The following is a 27,911-nucleotide window of genomic DNA, read 5'->3' on the forward strand; positions in this document are numbered from 1 at the left end:
AAGACTATCCATCTATCGCCTGACCGCATTTCAGCCAGGTAAGATCTAATTTTTATCTGAACACTTTTTAAATCGATATAAAATTCATCTTAGGTGTATCTTAACATGTGGCACAATGATTGGGAATAATAAATATGACAATTAATTCACCTTGAACCAAGTGAGATATCACATGAAAGCTCTTTCAGTTGTGCTGTTGTAATTTTTATAAAACACATAGTCTTACTGGACGCTATTAAATACGAAACATGCACGAATATGTATCTCCAAACAGGAACATGGGAGGCCACGATGCTGGGAGCCAACACCAGTTTACAGGGATTGCCAAATATTTTAACTCATACACCATTACAGGAAGAAGGAATGTGAGTATTTGTTGATGCATTGAAGTTTATTAATATACAGCTACACGTGTTGATCCATAACGTTATTCCTGATATAGTTTCACTCTTCACAAGAAATGTTGCAAGCAATGCCATGTTGTCAGTAGGACATTGCTAATTGTTATAATGGCCTGAAAACAAACTAAACTGATATTTGTTTCTGCTTGGATATTATAGGTAATATATGGTTTGATACATCACAGGGTTAAACACTAAGGACTTTTTCTACTTGCCCGATCAGGCCTGTGTTTGAGATTTTTACTTGCCCTGCCAAATTTTTACTGACCCCACCGAAAAAAAGTTAATAGTTATTTCTTAGTCACATATTTTAAATAATGTATCAAAAATAATATATGTGAATCTAGAATTTAAATATTTTAAAAATGTATATATATAATAAATGTATATATATATAAATGTATAATGAGCAAAATTCTAAGTTTTATGCAAATAAAAAAAGTATTATGGAAAATGTATTATATTGCAGTTCTAAATTATTTAAGAAAACGTGGCTGACTTGCCAAAATGATGGTAAACTGTGCAACTCTGCTTCCAAGATGTTAGAAACAGACGTTTTTCTTTTAGCCTCATAATTTAATGCTGTTGCGATGTTACCGTCTCTTCGCTGTACTGGTTGTTACCAGGTTACGGAAAAATATAACATGCTCACAACATCCAATCAGATTAAATGAACTGAAAAGCAATATGGGTTTTAAGACATCACAGAGAAGGTAACATTTAAAGGCTTAAAAGCACAAACTGTTTCTCGCTTCTAAGACTAAGTAAGTAAGTTTTTGCACACAATTAACAAATAGTTGCAGGCAAATTAAACTTTAGTGACAAGGCAGTACTGGCCCGATCAGGCCAGTAATGATTTTGTCTACTGTCCAAAGCATCTCTCACGCTGGCCCTGGGTCATCAAGCAGTTCTTATTGTTGAGCCCTGCATTATAATTATATACAATTTTTTTTTTATTATTTAATTTTTTTAAATTAAAATGTTATGTAATGTTATGTTAATAAATGTTTAAATAAGAATATTAAAAAATAATTTGATTTAATACAAATACAGGGAAGCACGTTTTAAAAAGTAAATAAATTTTGTTAAATTTTATATAAGGAAAATATGTTTATTTCTGTATTTTTCTATACACTGAACACAACTAAGAATTTCTAAATAAATATAGACAAATGCTATTAGGCATGGGATGATAACCAGTTTAAAGGTCAAGGTTTAAAAACCCCCAGAATTATCTGTTATACCGTTCCAACGATATATGTAATTTTTTTATTAACACTTTTAATAAAAAAGGACCCTCATCATCAAACTGTTCTTAAAATAAACTATATTGTGCTCAAAGGTGAAAACAGTTCTTGTTTTTTACCCAGACATTTAAAAAAAGAATTTATTTTAGAGCAGTAATCACAATACCGTCCGTGATACCGTGATTTTTTTTTATCAAAGGTAATCATACAGTCACAATCTTTTACCGGCCCATGCTATTTATACGGCAGTGTAAAATAAAGTGTAAATTGTAACGCGTTATAAAGAATTGCTTCTTTTAAACAATGCCACAAAAATTATGAACATTTTTTTTTTGTAAAAATTTTAAACCAAAAATAACTAAAAATTTCTCCAAATATAAAACAATTGAGCAGGGCACATTGTAACACATAACGAAAACTGCTTCCATTGTTTTTTTTTATACTTGAAAATCCTTTTCATCTTTGTCCCACATAAGTCATAACATTAACAATAATAATTGAATATAGATTTCTTGTCTAATTGACTGCCCTTAATAAGACATTGCTTCATTGACCAGTTAAGATTAAACATAACAACCAGAAGGGAACAAAAAGGCTCAAATAGGCATGAAATTACAAGCACCTTGCTTGACCTAATTACAGTGACGAGCCTCATCTCACCAGATGCCCCAATCTGACGGTGGGGGTTCAAGTCTCCTCATCTATGGAGGTCACTGTTTACACAATATGCCTCACTTTTCTGAATGACCTCATTGGTCAATATGCCAGTTCTGTGAGAATCGATCAAAAATAGCTTTAAAGATTAAAGATTTTAAGTTTTCTTCTCACTTTTTTAGGTAGATTATGTGTTGAAATGAACACAACAGTTTATACCCATATCTCAGAGATCATATCGATGATGAACTTTAATGAATGATAAGTTATTATATTATATATTAAATCATATTATATTATAATATATTATATTCTATATTCGTTTTGATAGATGTAGTGTTTAAATGAACAGTTTATACTCATCTCAAGGATCATAAAGAAGTGTCATATCATAGAACTGTAAATGACAATGTTATATTATTTTGATGGACCTTTAGATATATTCTTTGGTTATTATACTGTATATTTTTGGTAGATTATGTTTACATCATAGAGCTTTAAATGACTAGTTCTATTCTAGTCTATTTGATTTTTTTTTTTTAAATGACCACAACAGTTTATACTCAAATATCAGTGATCATAATGTTATATCAACATATAAAATCTATATTATGTTATATTATATTATATTATATTATATTATATTATATTATATTATATTTTATTTTATATTAGACAGCACCCATTCTCAGTTTTACATCTATTATTTGACTGTCAGCTTGACTTAAGTAGGAGTTTGATCATTAGTCGTCACTTTCCTCGAGTTCAGAGGATTACGCATTCGATTTTTAAGACCATTTTCTCCTTCGGAATGAACGGCGCTTTATGCTTTAAATGAAAACCAGATTTACTAAATCCTGGATTAAGCTGTTAAACTGATAATAGACCTTCTCACTTTCCCCTCGTCAAGACCGAGTAAATCTTTAATCTGCTCAACACTGTCTCAAAAATTACAGGAGTAGCTTGTAACATATGGCCTTTTGCATAGGAGTCCAGACAAGCCTATCATGTGAACGAGTGAAAAAACAAGGCCGTTTAACATGTCTGGACCAAGCCCTTTAAACGGGACAAGCAGCAGCTGGTCAGGGATGCCAATCTGCAATCAATGAAAACAAACTAAACCAGTGGATTGGGTTTATATGCCCAATTGAACAGCAGAATTACTCATCTAATGCAGATGAGCGTATATGGCTTGATGGCCACAGTCAGCCGGGACATGAATTATGCAGAAGAGATATAGCGATTTGTCACTTGTACACAAATCAGATGTAATAATGTATGTATTTAGTGCAGTATTTTATATAGAACGCTACTTTACGATTTCAAGTACCTGTAGGAAAATATGTTATAGATAATTACTATACTATAGAGGTGATAATTCATAATGCATAACTTTAAAAACATTTTGTTTCATAGTATAGCAATTATATATACAGTATATAAGATAGACTGCATATATATATATATATATATATATTATATCTGTGTGTTATTATATTATAACCTTAGTATAACAATAATAGTATTTTGGAAAGGTTTATGAATGAGTTTTTTTGCCAACAGGCTTTTTTTGGAGGGGGTGAAACTGTGACTGTCTGAATCTGCTTTGTTTGATTCACATTGAACAGATTGAGATCGACAGCTTGTCGAAGACTTCTGTCTGTCTCAATTCCTCTGAGACACTCAAATCAATTATTTAGTGCTGCCCCACAAATGTGTTTTATATGGTTTTGTTATTGGTTTACTATATATTATTAAATATATAGAATGTAATATGTAATATAGAGAAATGTGCTGATGATACAGTAGATGAATACTGACACTATATTAAAATATTCTATATAAAAGTATAAAATTTGAACACTGACGCTATATTAAAAGATTGCAAATGACCGTATAAATGTTTAAAATGTAGAAACTTCACATGTTATTTTTTCTAAACAAGCATGCTGGTTATTACTTTATAATTATGTAACAATATAACTGTACTAATACAGTTCAGTAATTAACAAGTAATTCAAAAATATTTTTATTTTAAATGTTTATATTTTATCATTATTCTTCAAGCCACTAGGTTATATTAGTTTGTCAGCAAAAATGAACAAATTAGCACCAACGCTTATAATTTAAAATATTAAATCTTGAAAATATTTTAAAGAATGTTACATTTAATGAAAATTATTTTAAAAAGCATAAGAAAAATTACACACTCAAATTGCATTTAATATGCTTTCCGTGTAAATTACTTATGTAAATTTAATTTGATGCACACTAAAATGTCTCGTCTATGACCTATATACATAATGTATTATCATATTGTAACTCAAATATTACATGTAATATTAATATTACCTTAAATATTTATATATTACAATTTAACATTATGAATAACAAAGACAACTGGAGTATGTTTGACCAAAACAAAACAACAATCTTTCTATTTGTAAAAGTTAATTTTAAAAAAACTGTTGCGATGTGTAAAATATCCATTTACTTTATTCAGTAAAACTAATGTGGATTATAATAGTATAGCATAAATATATAACAATATATCAATTTAATATTAACATCAATATAAAATTGATGAATCTATCTATGAAAAAATATGAAAAATTCATTATTTACTCACTTATTACTAATTGCACACCCGTATACTATTCTTTTTTCATTGAACACAAAGAAAGATATGTTGAAGTATGCTGAAAACCGGTAACCATTGACTTCAACAGTATTTATTTTTCCAATGGCAGCCAGTGGTTACAGGTTTGCAGCTTTCAACCAAATATTTTCTTTTGTGATCAGCAGAAGAAAGAAACTCATAAAAGTTTGGAACCACTTAAATAAAATAGTGCATAAATAGTCTGTAAATGTTCATTTTTGTATGAACTATCCCTTCAAATTATCGTTTATATTAAAAGATTCCAGTAATAAATGTAAATAATGAGACCTACAACCCTGTAAAACAAATTGCAAAATCAAACTGACTCTATACAGGCAATTACTCCTGCAAACAATGTTCTCATTTAAGAAATCCAAAGATGTCACGGTTGCTTAAAGATGCATGCACTTTTTAATTAGGTAATGGTCCTTGCCACCCGGCGCTGGTTGTGGCCAGATGGTAAGTTATCTCTGGTTTGTAACGCCTGTTTTCAGTGATAGAGCAGCCAAAGTTAATTGGAATGTCATTAAAGTTTGAGTTACTGGGGGTTGGGGCTGGACTGCACTAGTCCTGCTGTTGGAGATGTGCGTTTCATTAATAATAATGGATGTTTGGATGGAGTAATAAGGGTGGGGCTCCACCTGCTGCCACCTGTTAATACTCTATATAAGCATCGCTCATCCTTATGGCAGAACAGAAGCGATTAAGAACCATCCGGAATTACATCCCAAGAACATCGGTGACATTTTTGGAGACTTTTTTGAAGAGCCATGAAGCCCCGCAGGCCGAGCTGTGCAGACTCCGGGTCTGATTCTGATTCCAGAGACCCGGAGAAGTTTGAGAGTGCTATGCGGCGCAGGATGGCGGCCAATGCAAGAGAACGAAAGAGAATGCAAGGCCTGAACACGGCATTCGACCGGCTTCGGAAAGTGGTTCCACAGTGGGGTCAAGACAAGAAGCTGTCCAAATACGAGACCCTACAGATGGCTCTGAGCTACATCATGGCCCTCAATCGGATCCTGAGCGACGCTGGTAGACACGTGGATCCTCAGAAAGACTGGCTTAATTTACAGTTCGACGGCCTACAGACTGAGGGATATTTTATGCACTACGATTCACCTGTGGAAAGTGACTGCATGCTTTCTTCTTTCTCCTACCACTACGAAAGCCTCTGAAGTGACTGACTGATGGAGCATTTACTGTATCTTTCTTTATGTGGATACAGGAGGGTGTAAATATGTTTGTATTACTATGTAATATTTTATGTTCATGCTTTAATGGAGTCTGAATCATTCTAGTGGTATACAGGGTGAGGAAAAAGTACGTTTTTGTGCAATTGTAGAAAATCTTCCATTGGGCGGGTTGTCAATGAGGACTTAAAAGCGCATTTGTTTATGAATCAGATGTTCATATTTTATTTGGATTGCTTTGTATCAAATCTTTGTGATTGGTGTGTGCTCAGCTCAAAGTCGAGAGCTGAATATCATACACTGTGATGTTATTCTGCCATTGAATTTTCTTGCTGTGTTTTGTTGATAAACTCAATAAGAGGGGAAGAGAGTGTGATAATGTTTATAATAATACATTTTAAAATTGTATTTTTATGTATAATGTTTTTTACCGTAGCCAGAGTAGTTTAAGCTGTAGTTTATTTTTTGATTGAGCTGGATTTAAAATGTTATATTTTGTTTATGGTGCAATTAATCTGTGTTAGAATAAACACTGACTAAACCACTCATTTGTTTACTTTAAACATTTGATTTATTCAATTGTTTTAGATCATATTAATTTTAATACAAAAATTATATATTATACTACAAATATTTTTTAATTTAATTGTTTTGATTTTTAAAAGGTTTTAAAGATTTAAATTATTTAAATTAAAGTAAATAATCTTCATTTAGTAATTTAAAATCATCGTTTAGCCCCAGCCTTTGAGCGGCAAACATTACTGCACTGTCCCATACATAAACCAAAACATTAATGTTACAATTAAACATTTATTTGTTTCATACATATTCTGTACTATCATCTACAAAAAAATCTTATCTATACACTGTAAAATATCCTGGCTGCCCTAAATTTTTAAGCTGAATCAAATTAACCTTACTAGTCTATTGAACTTATATTATGTTAAACTGACTTAAAACAGCTCGCGTAACTTCTAAAATTAAGTTAGAACAAGATTAACTTAGTTTAATAAGTTACAATGACCTAAAAACAAATGCTGGCAGGACATATTGATCATATAATTTTTTAAAGTGTAGAAACACAGAAGATAAACATATTTATTATTTTAGTCACGTAACATTTTTCTCCATTTTGAACTAGGTTAGATATATGAAATAAAATTTTACTACAGCATTACTTTTTTGAATAAAAAGATCTAAACGCATTGCAAACACTAGGTCTGGTGTGCTCACTAGACAGATAAAGTCATTTCACCGAAGCCCTCTGTATCCCAAGATAAGACGACACCAAACAAATGTCTCTAATGTCAGTGCAATGATGCTATAAATACTGTTTAAATGCCTGAATGACGTCGCAGGTACATTGAGTGACCGCTGTGCTGTTTACACAGAAACACTTTTAGAAGAGAGAAAATAACATACTAAATATATTCAAATTTTAATGTTTTGCTTAATTTATTTGACCACCTTTCAAATATCTCATATAAACTAAAACAACAAATCACAAATAGTCAGGACAACAACATGTCTATGATGCTTTAACTTATTTTAATAGGTTAATTAGGTTTCAACTAATTACAAAACTAACAGAATATTTTAGTCAGTTTGATTTATTTAAGACTAGAAAAGTTAATTTGTTTCAACTAAAAAAGTGAAGTCGGCAAGAATTTCTTTACAGTGTACTCTATAGTAAACCAACAATATCAGTAGTGAAAAGAAAACATATTTTCAGAGCGAGTGGCACAAACTTGACTACGGCTGTCCTCATAACCACTCTTAATTTAGAGAGGAGATTAAACTCTTTGCTGTCTACTGACTGTGTATAACGTGTCTTTTCAGTGTTAATGAGGCATGAATGGCCAGTGCTCGGCCGAAAGCGTGTACGTGAAGCTAGATAAACCCGTCTTAATCCGTTTAGCTTCGCCTGTCATTATGACCAATCATCATGTTATGATCAGTATGCATCAATCTACGCTAAAGACACTTGCTTGTATCTTGTCTACAATGCTTTTTAAAAACGTTTCTGAATTAGACAGCTTAAGGTCATGGTTCAATTCTTATATTATAATCCCTTATCATAATATCACATTAAAGGCATATTTATCCAAAAATGAAAGTTTAATAGTAATTTACTCACCCACCCCATGCAAGATGTAGGTCCAAGTGCCCCTTTCTTCAGTGTAACAACAAATAAGATTTTAAGCTGAAACTGTGGTCCTTATTTCTAAAATGCAGAAGTCAACAGCCACCAGCACAATGAGTGTCAAAACATCATAACACAATAAAGAAATTATTCATTCATTCATACAGTCATTTATTTTCTTTTCGGCTTACTCCCTTTAATAACCAGGGGTCACCACAGCGGAATGAACCGCCAAAAAGAAATCAAACAAAACATTACAATTCAAAAATAAATTAATACCTGTGTCTCCTGGTGATACATGGATCATCCGAAGCGGAATATTCCATCTGTGCAATAAATAAATGCATAAAAAAGTACAAAGTCAAGACCAAAATGATTTATACCCCTTCGGCCAATTCTGACTTAACGTTTTTGTTCAGATGTAAATAAAAGCTGAGAAATATTTTTCCCCACAATGATGCCTCTTCTGTTTCATATGGGTTGATCTCTGACAACGTATTATTTTGTTTTGGAAGAAAAAATAAGTTCCAACTCTTGAAGTATAGCTGGCAGAGTTAACGGGTACATTACATCTGGAAAAAATTCGGTATACCCTAACAGACAATGTTTTGTTATTTGAAAAAATTTGGTCCCCTTTTATTTCCTTTCTACAAACTTGTGATTAAAATGTTTATTATGCCTTTAGTACCTACCCAGCAGGCACACAACATCATAAGATGTTAATATTAGGTTCGATTTAGGTCATGACGTCAGTTGACCAAAATTCAATGTCTAGCCAGCATCTAGGGACAACGTTATCGTTTGACGTTTAACACTAATGTCAAATTATGTTGATATTTGTTAATTTTAGGTTGTGTTGGAAAGTGACCAAAATCCAACATCTGATAGATGTCATAGTGCTAACGTTTACACAACGTCAAGGTGCAACATGATTAAAAGTTGATATTTGGTTGATTTTAGGTTGGACATTGGCATCAGCCTGATGTTGGGTTCTGACGTCAACTTGATTTTCATTTCCAAACAAAATTCAATGTCCCCACAATGTTGGGGTACAACGTCAATATGACGTCATGTTGACCTCCTGTGCCTGCAGGGTACTTTTACCATTGGATAGTTGGTTGGGGGAATGCATGTTTAGTTTTTGTTTGACTGTTGGTTGTTGTTTTTTTCTCTATTTTTTATGTGTAATTGTTAAAATGTAAGTCTAATTATGTAATTGTTAAAACTTCCATCTTATTATCTTTTGGAAAAAGCCTGCAGTCAAAAACTATATATTGTTGTGCTTGAAAGTTTGCATACTCTTTCAGAATCTGTTAAAATGTGACAATTTTAACAAAATAAGAAAGATCATACAAAATGCATGTTGTTTTTTGTATTTAGTACGGTCCTAAATAAGATATTTTAGATAAAATATGTTTACATACAGTTCACAAGACAAAGCTGAAAAACTTTTAAATAAACCCCTGTAAAAGTTTTATTTTATGATCTTAGATATGTTTTCATAAAATTCTTTACATTTTAACAGATTCTGCTAAAGAGCATGTAAACATTTTAAATTTAAATATATATTAACATTATTACCTATAAATCAAAGTCCTGGTCATATACTTACTATGCTTTCTTTAGAGCAGAAGTGGACTTACTAGCATTCAATGTGCACTCATGATTTCTTATTATTTATTACACAGGTTTTCACACTTCCAGAGGGCCACAAAGAGATTATCTAAAAGGATATCTCTGGATAACTCGAGAGATTTCTTTTTTGTATTTAACAAATATAGTTTTGTCAAAGGTCTTCTTTTATTATTTTGATATTAATTGTTAAGACCAGTTTTCCCAGAGATAGGTTGTGGCTGGAAGGGCATCTGCTGCATAAAAACTTGCTGGATAAGTTAGCGGTTCATTCCGCTGTGGCGACCCCGGATTAATAAAGGGACTAAGCCGACAAGAAATCGAATGAATGAATGTTAAGACCACTTGAATTATGAGCTAAATTAAACGTAAAGCAAGATTGCCCTGACCCTTATCAAGAGTAAACAATCCTATTGTTCTCTTACAAAGTTTTTTTATCAAATAGCATTTTCATTATTGGTTTTAGACTTAGGCTAACACTAACGACAAATAAGTCTAATGTTAGACTAAAACAGTCTATGACTAAAGACATAACTTTGACTAAAAGCTAACATTCATTCATTTTCTTTTCAGCTTAGTCGATTATTATCAAGGTCGCCACAGCAGAATGAACCGCTAACTTATCCAGCATGTTTTACGCAGCGATTGCCCTTCCAGCTGCAACCCATCACTGGAAAACACCCATACATTCTCATTACAAACACTACAGATACCTACTCAATTTACCTATGTGTGTCTTTGGACTGTTGGGGAAACCGGAGCACTACAAACTCTACACAGAAATGCCAACTGACCCAGCCGAGGCTCGAACCTGCTGTGAGGCGACAGCGCTACCCACTGCGCCACCGTGTCGCTAATTTAACATTCATTAGCAACATTAAAATCTTCTAATACTTTAACATGTCATTGCATCTTTTACTTACGAAAATTACCAATTCTTTGGCTAGGCTAATCAATGAGGTAAACATTACGCTTTTGCTGAGTTCATGGTTAATTTTCAAAAGGACTAGGCTAACGTTAGCTATAAAGTATTGATCTCTCATTATCCTGTGTACAATTTGTGACGTAGTTTGGCGTTAATTTTAGCTCTGTATTGTCGATCACTGTTCCAGAACATTAATGGATTTTGTTTTAAATGCATCTGTAGACAAAAGACGAGCCCCTCCTTTCCCAGAACCACTGCCCTGTTCTCACTGAGGTGATTCAAGCTAAAAGGTATAAATACAGGTAGAGTCTCTCCCTAGTCAAAAGCCTGTCTCGAACACATAAGGTAAATCCATCTACTCTTAAAAAGAGAGCTGTTCACCACAATGCAGCACTTTAGTAACCGGCCGGAGAATCACCTGAGCTGCGAGATGGAGAGCTTCGGTCATGGAGGCTGGGTGAATCAGGCCTTCAGCGGCTCTCCTGCGGCCGTGCGGCGACCCGTGAGCACCATTTACAGCCCTCAGCCCGGGTTTCACAGCCCTCTCGAGAACCCCTATCTGAACCAGGACAAAGCGCGAACTATGCCCAATGAGGACAAGAAGTCTGGATGTTGCTCCTTCTTCTTTAGAGCCATCAAAGGTAAGCGAGAAAACATGGATGTTTTTGTAATGTGAAAGATAATAATAATAATATTAATAATAATAAACTATTTATAATAATAATAAACTTGTTTTTATTACTGTCCATTACATTTTGTATATATTATTATATAATCATTTTTTATTTGTTGTGTTGCTAGTATTGTTTACATATTTTTAAAATGAACTATTATAAAAAATATAACCAGTTATGTTTAAAATATCCTTTACAATTTGTAATCAATTTGGAAACATCATAAAAATACAAGTAAGCTTTTAACTTTGTCCCTATTTTTCTTCGATGTTTACAGATTATTTTGTGTTAAATTATTGTTTATTTGACTGCTAAGTGTTGCTAATGTTTGGGAATGTTTTTAAATATTTCTTTATAATATTTTTAAATGATTTGTACAATTTGTAATGATTAAAAAATAGCCCCATTTTAAATATTATTCACAGTTGCAATAAATGAATAGGTTAAGCATTTTTGTTTTTACTTTCTTCTATTGTTTTCTTCTATTATATATTATTATTTAATAAGTTTGAGCATATTTTGTAATAATTTTAATTAAATAATGCTTATTATTTTATATATTCAGTTGTGGCGGTTCATTACGCTGTGGCAGCCCCTGATTAATAAACGGAATAAGCAGAAAAAATAATGAATATAATTCAGTTGCAGAATTTAAAAATAAGTATAATTGTATTATATAAGTATATTGTAAATTATAATTAAATAAATGCTATTTCTATTAATATATTATGTTATTAAAATGTTACTTTTAAATATCTTATTATTTTTTAATTTAGTAAATAAACAGAAGCCAGCTTTTAACTTTATTATTATTATTATTATTGATATTATTATTATTATTATTTCTTTTAGCGTTTCATGTGTATTATTTTTCTTTGTATTTTTAATACAATTATTATTTAGTTTGTTTAAATGTTGCTTTGCTATTTAATAATTTAAATAATAAAAATAGTTTTAGGAATTTTAGTTAAACAATTAATTACCTAAATAGTATAGAAATGCAAGTTTTTAGCTTTATTATCATTATCATCATTATTATTATTATTATTATTATTATTATTATTATTATTATTATTCAGTATTTTATTCAATTTGTTGATTCAATTCAATGCTGCTTTTAGAATTGAAATTTGGTCAGTAAAAATATTTAAAATCATTAAATAAATGTAAAATAGAAGACAATAATCACATGTATATTTATAAACAATTGTTTATTTTTGTGTGCTAGGACTGTGGGGAACAGCTTTGAGAAAGGATACAAAGGAGAATCCTGAGCTCAACGTCAAAGCAAATCTCAAAGAGCTGCTCATCTACATTGTTTTCCTTGTGGATTTATGCTTATGTAAGTTTATATGATTATTACATTTATCAAAAGAGTTGATGAATTATACTTGGATGTAGATTTGTCTGTGCGGTAGGAAAACTACTGCTGGAGGCAAAAACCTAACTACCAACGGATACATAAAGATCAGATGTGCATATTAAGATCCCAGACAGACAGACAAATCCATTAGCACATATAAATGTAAAATAGTTCAAATGACATTCGTTTGCTCTTTTGTCTCTTTGATTGTTCTGGCCGTAATCCAAACTAATCCCACGTCTTGCCATTCTCTTGCCCTCTATTATGATCAAAGATAAAGTGCTGGTTATAAAAGTCCCCTGTGTTAAAACACACCATTGTCCATGGCAAAATCAGGCCTGAAAGGAGCACAACCAGAATCCTGCTGTCTTTTACTGATAAGAGCTCAGGTCAGGCAATTGAGGTTTTGTTTGTGCTGGAGCAGCATTGTTGAATGGGGCTGTTTTTGTGTGTTCAAACAAACACTCTTGGCCACTTTCATGACGTTAACGCTGCTAATGGATGAGCGCTGAATGAATCGATTTGCTTTATTTATCTGCGTGAGTGTGGATAGATGGATTGATGGATGGTGTGGTTCAGTACGTGATGTGATTGCTTTAACATGCAGTGACCTACGGCATGACCAGCAGCGCCACCTACTACTACACTAAAGCCATGACGGATCTGTTTGTGAATCTGCCGGGCAGCAACGGCATGAGCTTCTCCTCCATTGGCTGCATGAATGATGTCTGGACGGTGAGCTTGAGCTGCTTTTCTTGTTCCCTGGTAAAAAGAAAAGGCAAAGGGAAATATGTGTAAAGATATTTAAATATTGAAAAATTGTTGGAAATCTTTCTTTTTTTAATAAATAGAGTATATTATACTCAATCACAAAAATGTTAACTTTTTTCAAATATTATAGTTTTTGTTTAATTTATTTTCCTAAAAATATTATATTTTAAAATGTTACAAATACAATAGAAAAATTTATTCTAAATAATACTGGTTTTATTTTATGTAATTTTTATTGAAGTCAGAATTATTAGCCCCCATTTTAATAGTTTTTTATTTTTTAAAAATTTCCCAAATTATGTTTAACAGAGCAAGGAAATTTTCTAAGTATGGCTGATAATATTTTTTTCTTCTGGAGAAAGTCTTATTTGTTTTTATTTGGCTAAAATAAAAGCCATTTTTAATTTTTTTAAAAACATTTTAAGGTCAAAATTATTAGCCCATTTAAGCTATTTTTTTCTTCGATAGTCTACAGATGAACAAACTATCGGTAAACAATAACTTGCCTAATTACCCTAACCTGCCTAGTTAACCTAATTAACCTAGTTAAGCCTTTAAATGTCACTTTAAGCTGTATAGAAGTGTCTTGAAAATTATAAGGTAAAATATTATTTACTGTCATCATGGCAAAGATAAAATAAATCAGTTATTAGAAATGAGTTATTAAAACTGTTTAGCTGTGTGTTGTAAAAAATCTCTCTGTTAAACAAAAATTGGGGGAAAAATACAGAGGAACTAGTAATTCTGACTTCAACTATATATATGGAATATTATTTGAAGTTAACAGACAGCAGTAAAATAAATGTATGTGAAAAAGTTAGGACACCCCATTAAATTATTTTTTTTACATATATATTAGGACACAATCTAATCTTTAGCAGGTTTTAAGCTTTGGAAAATAAAACCAAAATATACCATTGATTAGCACCGTCCCTCACAGCAAAAAGGTTGCTTGCTCGAGTCTTGGCTTGACCAGGAGGCTTTTTTGTGTAGAATTTGTCCTAGTTTCCTCCACAGTCCAAAGACGTGGTATAAGTGAACTGAATAAACTAAATTTTCTGTAGGGTGTGAATGTGAGAGTGTATGGAGAAACACAGAGGTTTGTAATCTCAGTTTTAAGTTCCAGCTGGAAGGGTATCTAAACATATATGCTGGTAGTATATAAATATAGTGAGGGAGTGAGTGAGTGAGTGAGTGAGTGAAAGCAGAAATTAAAATAAGTCAGACAATGGTCTGGAGTCTTCAGATGTGTGTGAAAACAAACAACAGTCCCACAGCTAAAGCTTAGACAAAATTGGGTCATGCAACAAAATCCCAAGCACACCAGCAAATCCACAACAGTTAAAAGGTGGAAAATCAAGATGTTACAATAGTCTAGACCTCATCTTGACTGAAATGTTATTGTGAGAGCTGTGCAAAAATAAGTAATAATAAAAAAAGCAAAAACTTCTCCAGAATGATCTTGGGAACTGATAGGATTATACAGAAATGTTGATTTACTGCTAACAGTAGATCTACAGTCATCTAAATCATAGGGTGTCCTATGTTTATCACCCATGGCTTTTCCATCCTTTATATCCTTCACATTTCTGTTAAATGAACAATCACATAGCATGAGATGTGTGATCAAGATGTCATAATGTTATACATCCGAGGTGTTATCTTACAAATTTTATTATCTGCCAAGAACCAATTAATTACTCACCCACTAAGTTTACTCACTAAGTTCACTCAGCTTAGTCCTTGATTTACCAGGGGTCACCACAGCAGAATGAACAATCAATTAATAATAAATATTGTTCAATTATGTCCTAATACAAAAAACATGAAATTCAGTAAGGTGTCCTAAATCTTTCACACGACTGTATTAAACTTTTAAATATGCTATTTCCACAATTGTGGGACAAAATTTATTCTAGCATCCCATTCTGACTGTCTGTTTATGTCTTGAATCAGTATATGGAGGGCCCGTTACTCGACAACCTCTACTGGACGAAGTGGTACAATGATGAGCCTCTGGAGAATGGAAACCAATCCTTCATTTACTATGAGAACTTACTGTTAGGAGTGCCTCGTGTCCGGCAGCTCAAAGTGAAGCAGAACTCCTGCAAGGTGCCCACAGACTTCAAGAAGGAGATCAGTGACTGTTTCGATGTGTACAACATCAAGAAGGAGGATGACGGTGCGTTTGGACTGATCAACGGCACGGCGTGAGTCACGTTTAAGATAGCTGCAGTCTTATGTCAATCTTCAGAAGTTGAAATGTGTTCATTTGTTACGTTGAGATGTTTTTTGGCTTTTGTTAGGTTTTTTTGAGTTAACATAAAGAACACATCCAGAAACATTATCTCTTTTATTATAAAATGCATTTAGTGAAAAAGATATACACTCCTCAAATGACAGATATCGTGAGGGACTTTCCACCTTTTGTTTTTAAACTTTTGCAACAGTGGGAAGAAAAATAATATTAGATAAATAAATAGTAAGAGAATGATAAATTACCTAATATTAATTGTAAAAAGGTTGGAGGAAGAGGTAATGTGTCAAAGATTCAAAAGAATTTTATTGAAGTTTAGAAGTGAGTGAAAATATATTAAAAGGTTTCTGCATAAAGGCATACTGAGAGCATCTTATCTAATTCTTATTTCAAAAAATCTAACAGCGAAACATGCCTAATATTCACAAGCCACTATGAAATGTCTTGCGGTTTGGTGGACTGGTCAATAAAGCAGAATACATGTTTACGCATTTCTTTTATCACACTTTTTCATTTTATGTCTAGATTTCAATAACAAAAAATATTTCTATATTTTTATCCTGCACTAAGCCATTAATCTGTACTTCAACTACACTTACTAAACATACTCTAAATGGTTTTACAGAAGGATATGTTCATACATAGTTTGCCTGATTATATACTTTTCAATTATTATGCACCAAGTCTAGAGGAAAACAACATGGGCATAATAAACAAAATAAGGTTGTGGGTGGTGGAATTTCTAAGGGAAACAAACAAACAAAAAAACTAATGCGAAGGATCAACTTCAGTCAACAACCAAACACAGACAATCAGTTGAGAGTCATTGAATAGATTTATTATAGAAAAAGTAGCAATTTAAATGAGAAACTCTTCAGGGTGGCCACAGGCCACAATAACAAACAAAAGAATTGAATTGAATCGAATTGAATTGAATTGAATTGAATTGAAAGATTTCAGACAAACTGTAAAAAATACAATTATCCCGTACATTTTAAAATAAAAACTGTCGAGGATAAAAACACAATAAAGCCCTGGGCTTGTTTCCATTGTGGTGCTAGCTGTTAAAAAAAACAAAGTATGGCTTCAAAATACAGATGATACTGTACATCAAACAAACAGTACCTCCACATAGTAAAACAGGAACAAAATTATTCACAAATACAATTATACCTTTATTCATTCATTTTCTTTTCGGCTTAGTCCCTTTATTAATCAAGGGTCGCCACAGCGGAATGAACCGCCAATTTATCCAGCATATGTCCCACGCAGCGGATGCCCCTTCAGCTGCAACCCTATTCACAATCCAATAACATAAAAAAATAAAACATCATCATCCATCATCCAAATTAATTATCCTCATCAAACAACCATCTTTTGATAGCTTTTTTGAACCTTTGCACTTGTATTTAAAAAAACATATTTTCCCCCATTGGACTTCTAAATTTAAATAAACAAATATTAAAATCCCAACCCCTAGTACTGTATGAATGCTGTTGCCTCACCTCTTGCCTCAATAATCTGCAAAGTAAATACACTAAATAATCTGTAAGTCTTTAAAAATATATATAGGAAGCTTATCTTCCTCCCTAAACATAAACAAAGTCAAAAGTAATCAAAATAAAGAAGCAGGCCACCCTTACAAGCTCAAACTCTCAAAATATTGCAAACATATATGGACATTTATACAAGAATAAAGTTTGGTCATAGGCTGGTGGTTAACATACTATTAACTAATACTACTAGCCTAATAAACTACTAATTAGCTCTTTAATAATATTTAGTAATTTAGTAATTTAGGCTTTGTTTAGGATTAGGGATGCAGATCATACTTTATAACTATTAATGGGCAGTTAATATCTTAATAATAGGCAGGTAATAAGACTAGTTATAAGCATGAATTGAGACCTTAACTAAAGTGTTACTAACTTAGAAAGTAGAAAGTTTTTTGAACCAGGCCTCCTTGAAAGTTCAAAATGTTGTACTAAAAATGTATGCAAACTAGCGCATACTTAATGTTACTGTGCCTCATTTGCATACTGAAATATAACATTTCAGAAAGCTTGTGATGCAAAAAAAAAAGTTTGCAATGCTTAATATAATCAGTCAACTGGGGAAGTATTTTTAAAGTAGTTAGTTATTTTTGTGACCCTATTTACCTGCAGTGTTTTGGCTTGTTCTTCTTTAGCTGGCAGTATCACTCAGAGAAGGAGATAAAAGGCTCCAGTCATTGGGGTTTGCTGACAACATACAGCGGAGCAGGGTTTTATCAAGACTTGACAACGACTAGAGATGAGAGCGCCGCTCTGCTGGAGGACCTGAGAGAAAACCTGTGGCTCGATCGAGGAACGCGGGTCCTTTTCATCGACTTCACTGCATACAACGCCAACATTAATCTCTTCTGTGTTATAAGGTACTTATAGAAATTCTAATGACACAAATTTGCGAATAAATAATAAATAACATTAAATTATGCATTGTTATTATTTGAGTTTAAGTTGTTTATTTATATATTTATTTTCACCTTTTTAACCATTTGTCGTATTCCTGATGTTTTAATATTTCATTAAAAGTTTTTATTTTTTACTTATTTTTAATATTTATTTATTTATTTATTTATTTATTTATTTATTTATTTATTTATTTATTTATTTATTTATTTATTTATTTTTATGTATTTTGTTCTGTTGTTCAAACAAAACCCAATAAACATCTTTTGGAAAAAATGTATTAAATTAAATTACTACATAAAATTTATTGAACTAAATTAACACAATTTATATTTAAAAGTTATAGTTCATAATATAAAATTGTTTTGTTTAATATTATATTGTTACATTTTTATTCATTTGTTTAGTAAGCTTATTTCTTTTTTTATTTTTTAATAATAAATATAAAAATGAAATATAAATATATAAATATAAATATAAAAATAAATGTGAAATTGTGATTTTAATAATAATATTAATAATAGTAATAATAAAATAATAACCCAGTGTTGGGTCAAATATGGACAAACCCAATGTTAGATTTGTTTTTATATTCAATTTAAATTACATTTTAACCCAACTGTTGGGTTTGTCCATATATGAGCAAGCGTTAGGTCATTACAACCCAGCATTTTTACAGTATATTATTATTATTATTATTATTACTTTTCAAATTATAAAATTAAGAATCTTATCTTGTTTCTTTAGATTAGTGGTTGAGTTTCCAGCTACCGGTGGAGCGATTCCATCCTATCAGATCCGCACTGTGAAGCTGATTCGTTATGTCACCACCTGGGACTACTTCATCATCGGCTGTGAGATCGTCTTTTGTGTTTTCATCTTATATTACATCGTGGAGGAGATTCTGGAATTTCGTATCCACAAACTTTCCCATTTCACCAGTATCTGGAATATCCTGGACATAGTGGTGATACTGGTAAAAAAAAAAACATCAAATATTAAGTTGCATCAAGCCATTTTCTAGTCAAATTCATAGAAACGATCTCTATACTTTGACCTGGCTATTTTAACAGTAACTGTGGGCTCTTTTGTACAGCTTGCTGTGGTGGCAATTGTTTTCAGTGCATTTCGGACCATCAAAGTGGATGGATTACTCGGAAACCTTCTGAAACAACCAGACATCTATGCTGATTTTGAATTTTTGGCATTTTGGCAAACCCAGTACAACAACATGAATGCAGTCAATTTGTTTTTTGCTTGGATTAAGGTAATGTTTTCAAATCACATTCTAGAATTTGTGGATATTCAGTCTTTCATTGAAGTGACCCATTCTGATTCAGCAATGTCATCGATCTTTGCAGATCTTCAAGTACATCAGCTTCAATAAGACGATGACTCAGCTGACGTCCACACTGGCTCGCTGTGCTCTGGACATTTTTGGATTTGCCATCATGTTCTTCATTGTGTTTTTTGCGTATGCTCAGCTTGGGTACCTGCTCTTTGGGACAGAGGTGGAAACTTTCAGCACGTTTAACAAATGCATGTAAGGATGTTTTTATTTGTGTCGTGTTGGATCAAGATCTAGTCCAAGTCATTTAACATTTAGTATACTGAGGGACAATCCAATAATTGTTTTCTTCTATTGCTTGGTGCACTTTAATGTACCGTGTAGTCAATAGATGATCTGCCTTATAACAATTTTTGAGATCGGCTCAGGACATCCTTATTATGGTAAAATGTTTTTTAGACATATAAATAGAATTTAGCTTCTGTGTGGAGTTTGCATGTTCTCCCCGCTTTCGTGTGGGTTTTGTCCGGGTGCTCTGGTTTCCCCCACAGTCCAAATATATGCATTTCAAGTGAATTGGGTTGGCTAAATTTTGTGCAGTATATGAGTGTGAATGAGTGTGTATGGATGTTCCCCAGAGATGGGTTGCAGCTGGAAGGGCATCCGCTGCGTAAAACATGTGCTGGATAAGTTGGTGGTTCATTCCTGTGTTAATCCAGGATTAAAAAGGGACTAAGCCGAAAAGAAAATGAATGAATGAATAAATAGAATTTACAGTAAACTGAATCAACCATTGATGTAAAAAAAAAAGCTAAATGCTTAAATAAGAAAGGAAACATTTGATTCTGTTACTAATTGTTTACCTTGTTAAACATTTTTAACCACTAACAGAGTTGAGATTTTCCACCATTTTGAGAGTTACCTCAAGATGGGACAACTAGAAAAAATAAGTTTTAAAAACTAGAAAAACTTTCTTGGTAACAAGAAAAATTAGGTTATAAGAACTAAAAAAATAAAGTGGGTAAGTAGAAAAATTATGTTATAAGAACTATAAACAATTAAGTTATAAGAACTAGTAAAATTAAGTTGGTTAACTAGAAAAATTAAGTTACAAGAACTCGAAAAATTAAGTCAGGTAACTAGAAATATTTAGTTGCGTAACAATAAAAATAAATAAGAGCTAGAAAAAATAAGTGGGGTAACTAAAATGTCAAGCTATCATAACTAGAAAAATTAAGTTATAAAAACTAGAAAAATTAAGTTGGTGACCATAAAAAAGTAAGTTATATGAACTAGAAAAAAGTTGGGTAACTAGAAAAATTAAGTTATAAAATCTAGAAAAATTAAGTTGGGTAACTATAAAAATTAAGTTTTAAGAACTAGAAAAATAACTTTAAATTATACACCACATAGCCTGTCTATAATATAAATATATGAATTTTTTAGAATATAAAATTTTACAAATGGTGCATAAGGAATTCACTGAAATAACGTTGACAAATAATGAGTCTACTATTGTACCATAATCATTTTTTACAAATTAATGAGAGAAGAATAATGACAGGCCTCAATTTCTTCACAATTTTTCCACCAGAGCAACGGATATCAATTGAAGAAAGTCACATGCTTATTCAGTGTTTTACAAATAGCTATGCCTTTTTATAATCATTGTAACAGAGTTGATGAGCGCATGAGGACAGACAGAAAGTGCATTTTATTATTACTGGAATTACAAATAATACAGAAAATAGATATTTCATGCACATTTTTTTGTAGTAAACACACAAAAAATTAAATAAGACTAAAATAAGATTTTTCATGATAATTAAAGCTAAATGTAAGATTCAAGATGCAGAGGAAGTCAAAAGTAAATCTAGAGGAAGTCCTTATCATTTTCAAGACAAAATGTCACTAAATACACACACATAGGATATAAACATTATTTCAAGAGAAAACTTGATATAATTACTTACAATAACTATAATATAACTATTTAAAACTCTTTTATTAAATATGTTGTAAAAATAAAAAGTTATATATATATTTATATCTACTCCTACTCATAAATATTTATGTATATAAAATGTAATTTTTTAAAAATATTCCACTTCTCTGCAGTTTCACACAGTTTCGAATCATCCTTGGAGATTTCGATTATGATGCCATTGACAGAGCAAACCGAGTGCTTGGACCCATTTACTTCTTCTCCTATGTATTCTTTGTCTTCTTTGTGTTACTGGTAAGTTTTTCAGACCCATATCATTTATAAATGTTTGTTTAAGTGTCTCTTTATAATCTAACGTGATGACCTGGATTGAACAGAACATGTTTCTGGCCATCATCAATGACACATACTCTGAAGTGAAGTCAGAGCTCGCATCTCAGAAAGACGAGTTCCAGATTGCAGATCGCATCAAGCAGGTTAGTAATACAATGCATCTGCTCAAGGATATTAATATAGGTATACTCAGGCCATGTGTTATTGACAATACATTTTTGTCCATTTTGATGGTGTCTTTGCCTTGTTTAGGTCATCAAAACTGCCATCATTTTGTCCCTGAAAATTGAGGAATGCAATTATCATTTGATACTGAACTACACATGAATTAAATTTACACTTTTGTTTATTTTGCTTTCTTAAAACAAGACAATATGTTTGCTTGTTTAGAAAATGCTTTATTTAAGATGTTTTAAAGATATTTGTAGAAACAAGCCAAAAATCTAAGTAAGAAAAGCATCTTTATGCAGTGTATACATAGAAAACTATGTAACCGTATAAGCCAATTTTATGTTCTGTTTCTTTAAATTCATGTGGACAACTGCTTCAATTTCAGAGTTATGCTAAGACTTTCATGAAGCTGAAGCTTAAAAAGGAAAAGATCTCTGATGTTCAGAAAGCTCTGGATTCAGGCGCAAGTGAGCTGGAGTTTAAAGATTTCAGGAACGCGTTGAAAGAGTAAGTTTCAGATGAAACAGACACAGTACTAATAATACAATGACAACTGTAAATCAGCTTATACAATTGTAAAGTAGTGTCATTACAGAATCAGAAGCCGAATGAGCTTTTTTTTGCTGATTATGTGCAAACACAAAAGGAATTTACATAAATATACACACACCACGATAAAAATGCTGGATTCCACATGATTCCTTCATGTTTTCCCAGCACAAATCAATTAAGTTAACTTAGTTGTTTTATGTTCAATGCCTTTATATTTGTAAAAAGAACAATTAATGTAAGAATTTTGTTGTCACACGGGAAAAAAGTAGGCTATTTAAATAAATAGATATAAGAAGTATATTAAATTTTAAAGTAAATTTCATATATATTTGAATATTTAAAAGAACCTTTATCTTCTCAATGTGAAAATAAAAGCAATACATTTACAAATAAAAAACAAGTTCACAAACTATTTATGTACAGCAGGAATGTCCAAACTTGGTCCTGGAGGTCTTGTGTCTTGCTAATTTTAGCTCCAACTTGCCTCAACACACCTGCACAGATGTTTCTAGAAAGCCTGCAGTCACGCTATAGACTTTGAGTATGCAAAATTCTGTTGTACAGTGCTGTGAAAAGGAGCAGGAATAAACAAGATGATTAGACATTTAAAAATGAGCGGTTGGTTCATATTTTACATTTCTGTCCAGAGAGGTCATGTTTTGCTCTTCGATTGGTCTTATGCAGTCATGTGATGCGATTTCGCAGGTCAGAGTTTACCAAGCTTGAACTTTCCAACGCAGCCAACTGCAAAACTTGTCGCACGAGCTTGCATTTCCATTTTTTTGCCTTTGCTTGCATATGAATGGAAGTCTCTGGGATGAAAAGCGCAGTGTGACCATTGCCCACCCACCCCTACTCCCCATCTTTTCTAGATGGGCGACACGGTGGCGCAGTGCTTTAGCATTGTTGCCTCACGGCAAGAATGTTTTTGGTTAAAGTTCCTACTAAACCAGTCAACATTTTTGTCGTTCTCCTCTTGCTCGCGTGGGTTTTCACTGCGTTCTCCGGTTTCCTCTCACAGTCCAAAAAACATGCAGCCTAAGTAATTGAACATACCAAATTGGCATCATAGTCAAGCTCTTAGCAAGTCGTTTATCTCCTAAGCCATCTTATATCTGCCAATAGCCAGAAATAAGTTGGTGGAGTTCATCAAGATCTACCTGAGCTCAAACTCCCCTCTTGCCCTGCTAATGGGAGAGAGCCCAGGGCTCAAGGATCTTATGAGCTCAGAGCTCTCTCCCGGGACAGCATCCCAAACATGCTAATTATTAGCTAAGTGTGAACTCTTGAAGTAGTTTTATTCATTTTTTGAGTTAAGTTGACACCAGGAACATTTCAATAAGTGGGAAATATTGTAAACAATAAAATTTAATATACATCTAGATAATTGATGTGCATTATTGACTATTTCTCCCTAAACTCTAAACACATTACAGTATTGTTTATGGACATAAAAACAGGTAGTAATTGATGTTCTAGTTATTATTCAGGTCAAATTAAAACATTCAAGTATAATGCAGAAGTCCTGTTTTCTGGTTGTGTGTCCTGCGTGTCAGGATGGGTCACAGTGACCGAGAGATCTCAGCCGCTTTCTCCAAATTCGACCAGGATGGAAACCAGACTTTAGACAAGCAGGAGCAGGAGAACATGAAGCAGGAGCTGGAGGAGAAAAGGGTATGTTTGTTTAATTTAGCTAGTTAGTGTTGATGGATGACACTGATTTAGATTTTTATTGTGCATTTTTACGCTCAGGATGCTCTCAGTGCAGAGCTGCGTGACCTCGAGAACAGTGTGGAACCAGCAGAGGAACACAGAAACACTGTTCCTCCAGAGGACTATCAGAGGTTTGTGTTCAGAGTGTAATTCCTCAACATGTTCAGTGTTATTCTGCTATTGTTTATTTCTGTATTATTATAGTATTCAGAATTATTTTTAGTCTATTTTCATATTTTTAGTTTTAATCTTGGTATGTTTTTAACTAAAACCAGAATACTTTTTTGTTTTTTCTGTTCAATAGATTTTAGAGGCCTGAAAATTGAAAGATTTTGATCATTTTTTATCCATTGTATGTTTAAACTACTAACATGCTTTTTTTGGTGGGAAATTTAAAGAAAAAGGTCAACAAATATATTTTTTTAAATGATCCTTTTTAAATTCAACCTTTAGTCACTTTTAGCTCTAGCCAAGTTAATTACTGTATAAAAATTAGGGTTGTTAAGCATGTGAGTTATTCTACAGACTGTCAATCTAAGCCTTAGAGTTTTTTAATTGTAGAATGAACTTTAAGAGTCCACACTTATTGCTTGATGCTATTAGCAGGTTTGGCATGCGGTCCAGGGAGAGAACCCAGAGCTCCTGCCTAGTAAATAAGCATACAAGGACTCTGGGATCCGGTAGGTCTCGAGAGCTCCCCCTGTTAAAAGTAGAAAAAAGGAGGAGATGGGGTGGAAGGGGGGATCCCTCCAAAATCTGTTGAAATTCTGTTGTATGGTGCTGCAAAAAGCGGCGGGATTAAACAAGATGATTAGACATTTAAAAAAGCAAGCGTTTGGTCCATGTTTTAAATTCCTGTCCAGAGAGGTCATGTTTTGATCTTCGATTGTTCTCATGCTATCATGTGATGTGATTTCGCAGGTCAGAGATCACCAAGTTTGAACTTTCTAACGCAGCCAACTGTGAAACTTGTTGCACAAGCTTGTGTTTCCAGTCTGCTGCATTCGTGTGCGTATGAATGAAAGACTATGGGGAGAAAAGTGCAGTGTGACCGCAGCTTAAGACAGTAGGACGAAATTGGTCTATTTATTGTAAGCTTGAATCAATCTGATTGAATTATTGCTGAATACAGATGACAGACCAGCCGCGATCAATCATATCACATGCTCCTCTCGAAATAACTTTGTATAACTTCACTTAATTAAGTATTTTTTACCTGAGGATTAGGAGGTCTATAATTTTAGTTTGTTGATGTACATGTGTACTCTGTACATGGCTTATTTTTAAAAATATTTTCCAAATGATGTTTAACAGAGCAAGGAAATTTTCACAGGATGTCTGATAATATTTTTTCTTCAAAATCTTATTTGTTTTCAATTTTTTAAAAGCCATTTTAAGGTCAAAATTATTAGACCCTTTAAAAAAAAAAAATATATATATATATATATATATATATATATATATATATATATATATCTTTTTTTTCCGATAGTCTACCTGCCTAGTCAACCTAATTAAGCCTTTTTAAATGTCACTTTAAGCTGTATAGAAGTGTCTTACAAATGTCTAGTCAAATATTATTTACTCTTATCACGGCAAAGATAATATAATTAAATAATTAGTTATTAAAACTATTATGTTCAGAAATATGTTGAAAAAATCTCTCCATAAAGCAAAAATTGGGGAAAAAATAAACAGGGGGGCTAATAATTCAGAGGGGGAAATTATTCTGACTTCAAATGTATGTATTTTTTCTATAAATATTTTTATTTTTAAATTAGTTTTTGTATTTGAAGTATTTAAATATATTTTTATATTTAAATTTGTTATTTGTTTTTTTTGCGTGTAATTGTTGTTTATTTTTGTTTATGGGGGAAGGTTGGGAATATAATTTGTTTACATTTTTTTGTTTCTTTAAAAGTTTAATAAACAGAATAAAATTAGATTTACACAAGTTATATTTTCACATGTCGTATCTGGCATGTTCAGTTGTCTTTTAAAAGTATTTGTATGCTAGTATTTATTATTTCTAATGTACTTTTTACATTAGTATAAGTCTATGTAATGTTTTTAACATTTTTATTCTAGATATTTTTTTGTGTTACTTAACAATAATGCTGATGTTTATGGGACTTTAAATATATCTTTAAAAAAAACAAAAAAACAGGGTGGTGGTGCATTTCTTGACTTAATGTCTAACAGTCATTTTTACTTTTCCATTACAGGCTGGTTCACAAAGTTTCACAGCTTGAAAATTCTGTATCCGCTATAATGTCTAAACTGGATTTTGTCATGGAGAAAATGAGACTTCAGACATTCAACACAGAAAGCAGAGACATGGATAAGCAGACGAATAGAGATGATGTGAGTCAGATATATAATGATTATTTTTTTTAAATAACAAATATGAAATATATAAATTATGTGCTATAATTGCATTATTACAGGAATCAAGACCGGCTTCAGGAGGGAACATTCATGTAAATCTGGAAAGAGTCTTGGCTCAGGGCCCATCCTGGTCATTAACTGGTCCAATGGGGAGCGCAAGGAATCGTCTGTATCCAGATGTAGGATGGCCAGTCGTCACTGAAAACAACACTTCAGCACGTCACTGAATCCTCAAATGCAGAAACTGACTAATAATAAGCCTGGTCTAAAGAGGAAGGTATTGCTGTACAATAGATGAAGTAGTGCTCTTATACCTGTTCTCTATACTGACGGTTTAACCTGCAATTACAAGCTATGATTGACAGTCTGATTATATTCCGCTTGAGTAACGTTTCAGCTCGGTGTATTGATGTATTGTGGTGCGTAAAATTAATTCCCTCATTTCTGGGAATTTCAACTGTATCAGGCTGGAAATCTTCTTTCACATTGAAGAATTTTCACTATTAGTTCTAATAAATCTCAACCTAAGCATTTTTTGTTTTGAAAGATGTTTAAACATCCTGGCTAAAACAAGGCTAAATTTGGGCTGTCTGTCAGTAAAAATCTAACAGATGTCTAAGAATAGGCCAAAACCTGACTAGTCATCAAATAAACAGAAATGAATGACTACACATATAAAGTCTGTCTATTTGACGACCAGTCTAGTTTTGGGCTATTCTCAGATGTCTATTAGATTTTCACTGACAGCCCAAGTTTAGGTTTGTTTAAGCCAAGCTGTCAACATTTAGATGTCTATTAGACGTCTACTAAACACAAAATTGTTTGCTGGGAATTTTCTTTCTAATCACATAATATGGAAACTTAACTGAAAGCTGATATTAGACTGCTACATTTAACATGTTCTGAAGAGTCATTGTGTATTATTAGCCTTTGGAAAGTTGTTGTATACATTTTTCTAAACTTATTTCATCTTTGATATGAACTTGTATATTATAGTGTGTGAAGCATATCAGCATATAACCAAATGGCTATAGTTTATATTAATCTTGAAACAATATCACTTGCATGTATACAAAGACATTTATATTTATGAATATTCTCTCTATTCATTCTTGATAATAGGCAATAAATAATTGCAAAAGAAACGGATTCATT

General features: G+C 32.3%; 2 protein-coding genes and 1 long non-coding RNA gene across 6 annotated transcripts in view; 2 read left to right on the forward strand and 1 right to left on the reverse strand.

Moving 5' to 3' along the window:
- LOC147834210 (uncharacterized) overlaps nucleotides 1–11,494 on the reverse strand; it is a 41,778-nt gene extending 30,284 nt beyond the window's left edge. Inside the window, exons 1-3 of one of the 2 annotated variants that reach the window (XR_015505987.1) lie at nucleotides 11,270–11,494; nucleotides 8,574–8,620; nucleotides 8,293–8,375 (exon numbers count right to left, since the gene is read on the reverse strand). This is a non-coding gene — a long non-coding RNA (uncharacterized LOC147834210). Of the gene's footprint in view, nucleotides 1–8,288; nucleotides 8,376–8,573; nucleotides 8,621–11,269 lie in introns of both variants that reach the window. The other variant, XR_015505988.1, reaches the window with a different exon arrangement.
- On the forward strand, nucleotides 1–27,901 carry pkd2l1 (polycystic kidney disease 2-like 1). 3 transcript variants are annotated; one of them, XM_087279386.1, is made up of 18 exons: nucleotides 1–38; nucleotides 275–365; nucleotides 11,074–11,153; nucleotides 11,243–11,492; nucleotides 12,754–12,867; nucleotides 13,496–13,623; nucleotides 15,616–15,869; nucleotides 18,105–18,329; nucleotides 19,114–19,342; nucleotides 19,463–19,633; nucleotides 19,728–19,909; nucleotides 21,773–21,893; nucleotides 21,977–22,075; nucleotides 22,489–22,610; nucleotides 24,212–24,329; nucleotides 24,408–24,499; nucleotides 26,594–26,732; nucleotides 26,816–27,901. In XM_087279386.1, exons 4-18 carry the CDS (start codon nucleotides 11,282–11,284, stop codon nucleotides 26,981–26,983), a joined length of 2,373 nt encoding a protein of 790 aa, XP_087135512.1. In that variant the 5' UTR covers nucleotides 1–38; nucleotides 275–365; nucleotides 11,074–11,153; nucleotides 11,243–11,281; the 3' UTR covers nucleotides 26,984–27,901. The 3 variants fall into 3 exon arrangements, with proteins under 3 accessions (XP_087135512.1, XP_087135510.1, XP_087135511.1); XM_087279384.1 differs by having other exon boundaries at nucleotides 11,074–11,141; nucleotides 11,221–11,492; XM_087279385.1 differs by having other exon boundaries at nucleotides 11,074–11,141.
- Nucleotides 5,675–6,698, forward strand: atoh7 (atonal bHLH transcription factor 7). The gene is given in 1 exon segment (NM_131632.1): nucleotides 5,675–6,698. A coding segment is annotated over 1 exon segment (405 nt). The 5' UTR covers nucleotides 5,675–5,731; the 3' UTR covers nucleotides 6,137–6,698.
- Nucleotides 27,902–27,911: the final 10 nt, after the last annotated feature.

This window comes from Danio rerio, chromosome 13 (genome assembly GCF_052040795.2).
Source record: "Danio rerio strain M-AB ecotype USA chromosome 13, GRCz13ab, whole genome shotgun sequence".
Classification (NCBI taxonomy): Eukaryota; Metazoa; Chordata; class Actinopteri; order Cypriniformes; family Danionidae; genus Danio; species Danio rerio.

Coding starts and splice junctions, on each gene's coding strand:
- pkd2l1 (XM_087279384.1), top strand. CDS start 279: ATGGGAGGCCACGATGCTGGGAGCCAACACCAGTTTACAGGGATTGCC. Junction 21,894..21,976: donor TTGTCTTCTTTGTGTTACTG/GTAAGTTTTTCA, acceptor TGGATTGAACAG/AACATGTTTCTGGCCATCAT. Junction 26,733..26,815: donor AGCAGACGAATAGAGATGAT/GTGAGTCAGATA, acceptor GCATTATTACAG/GAATCAAGACCGGCTTCAGG.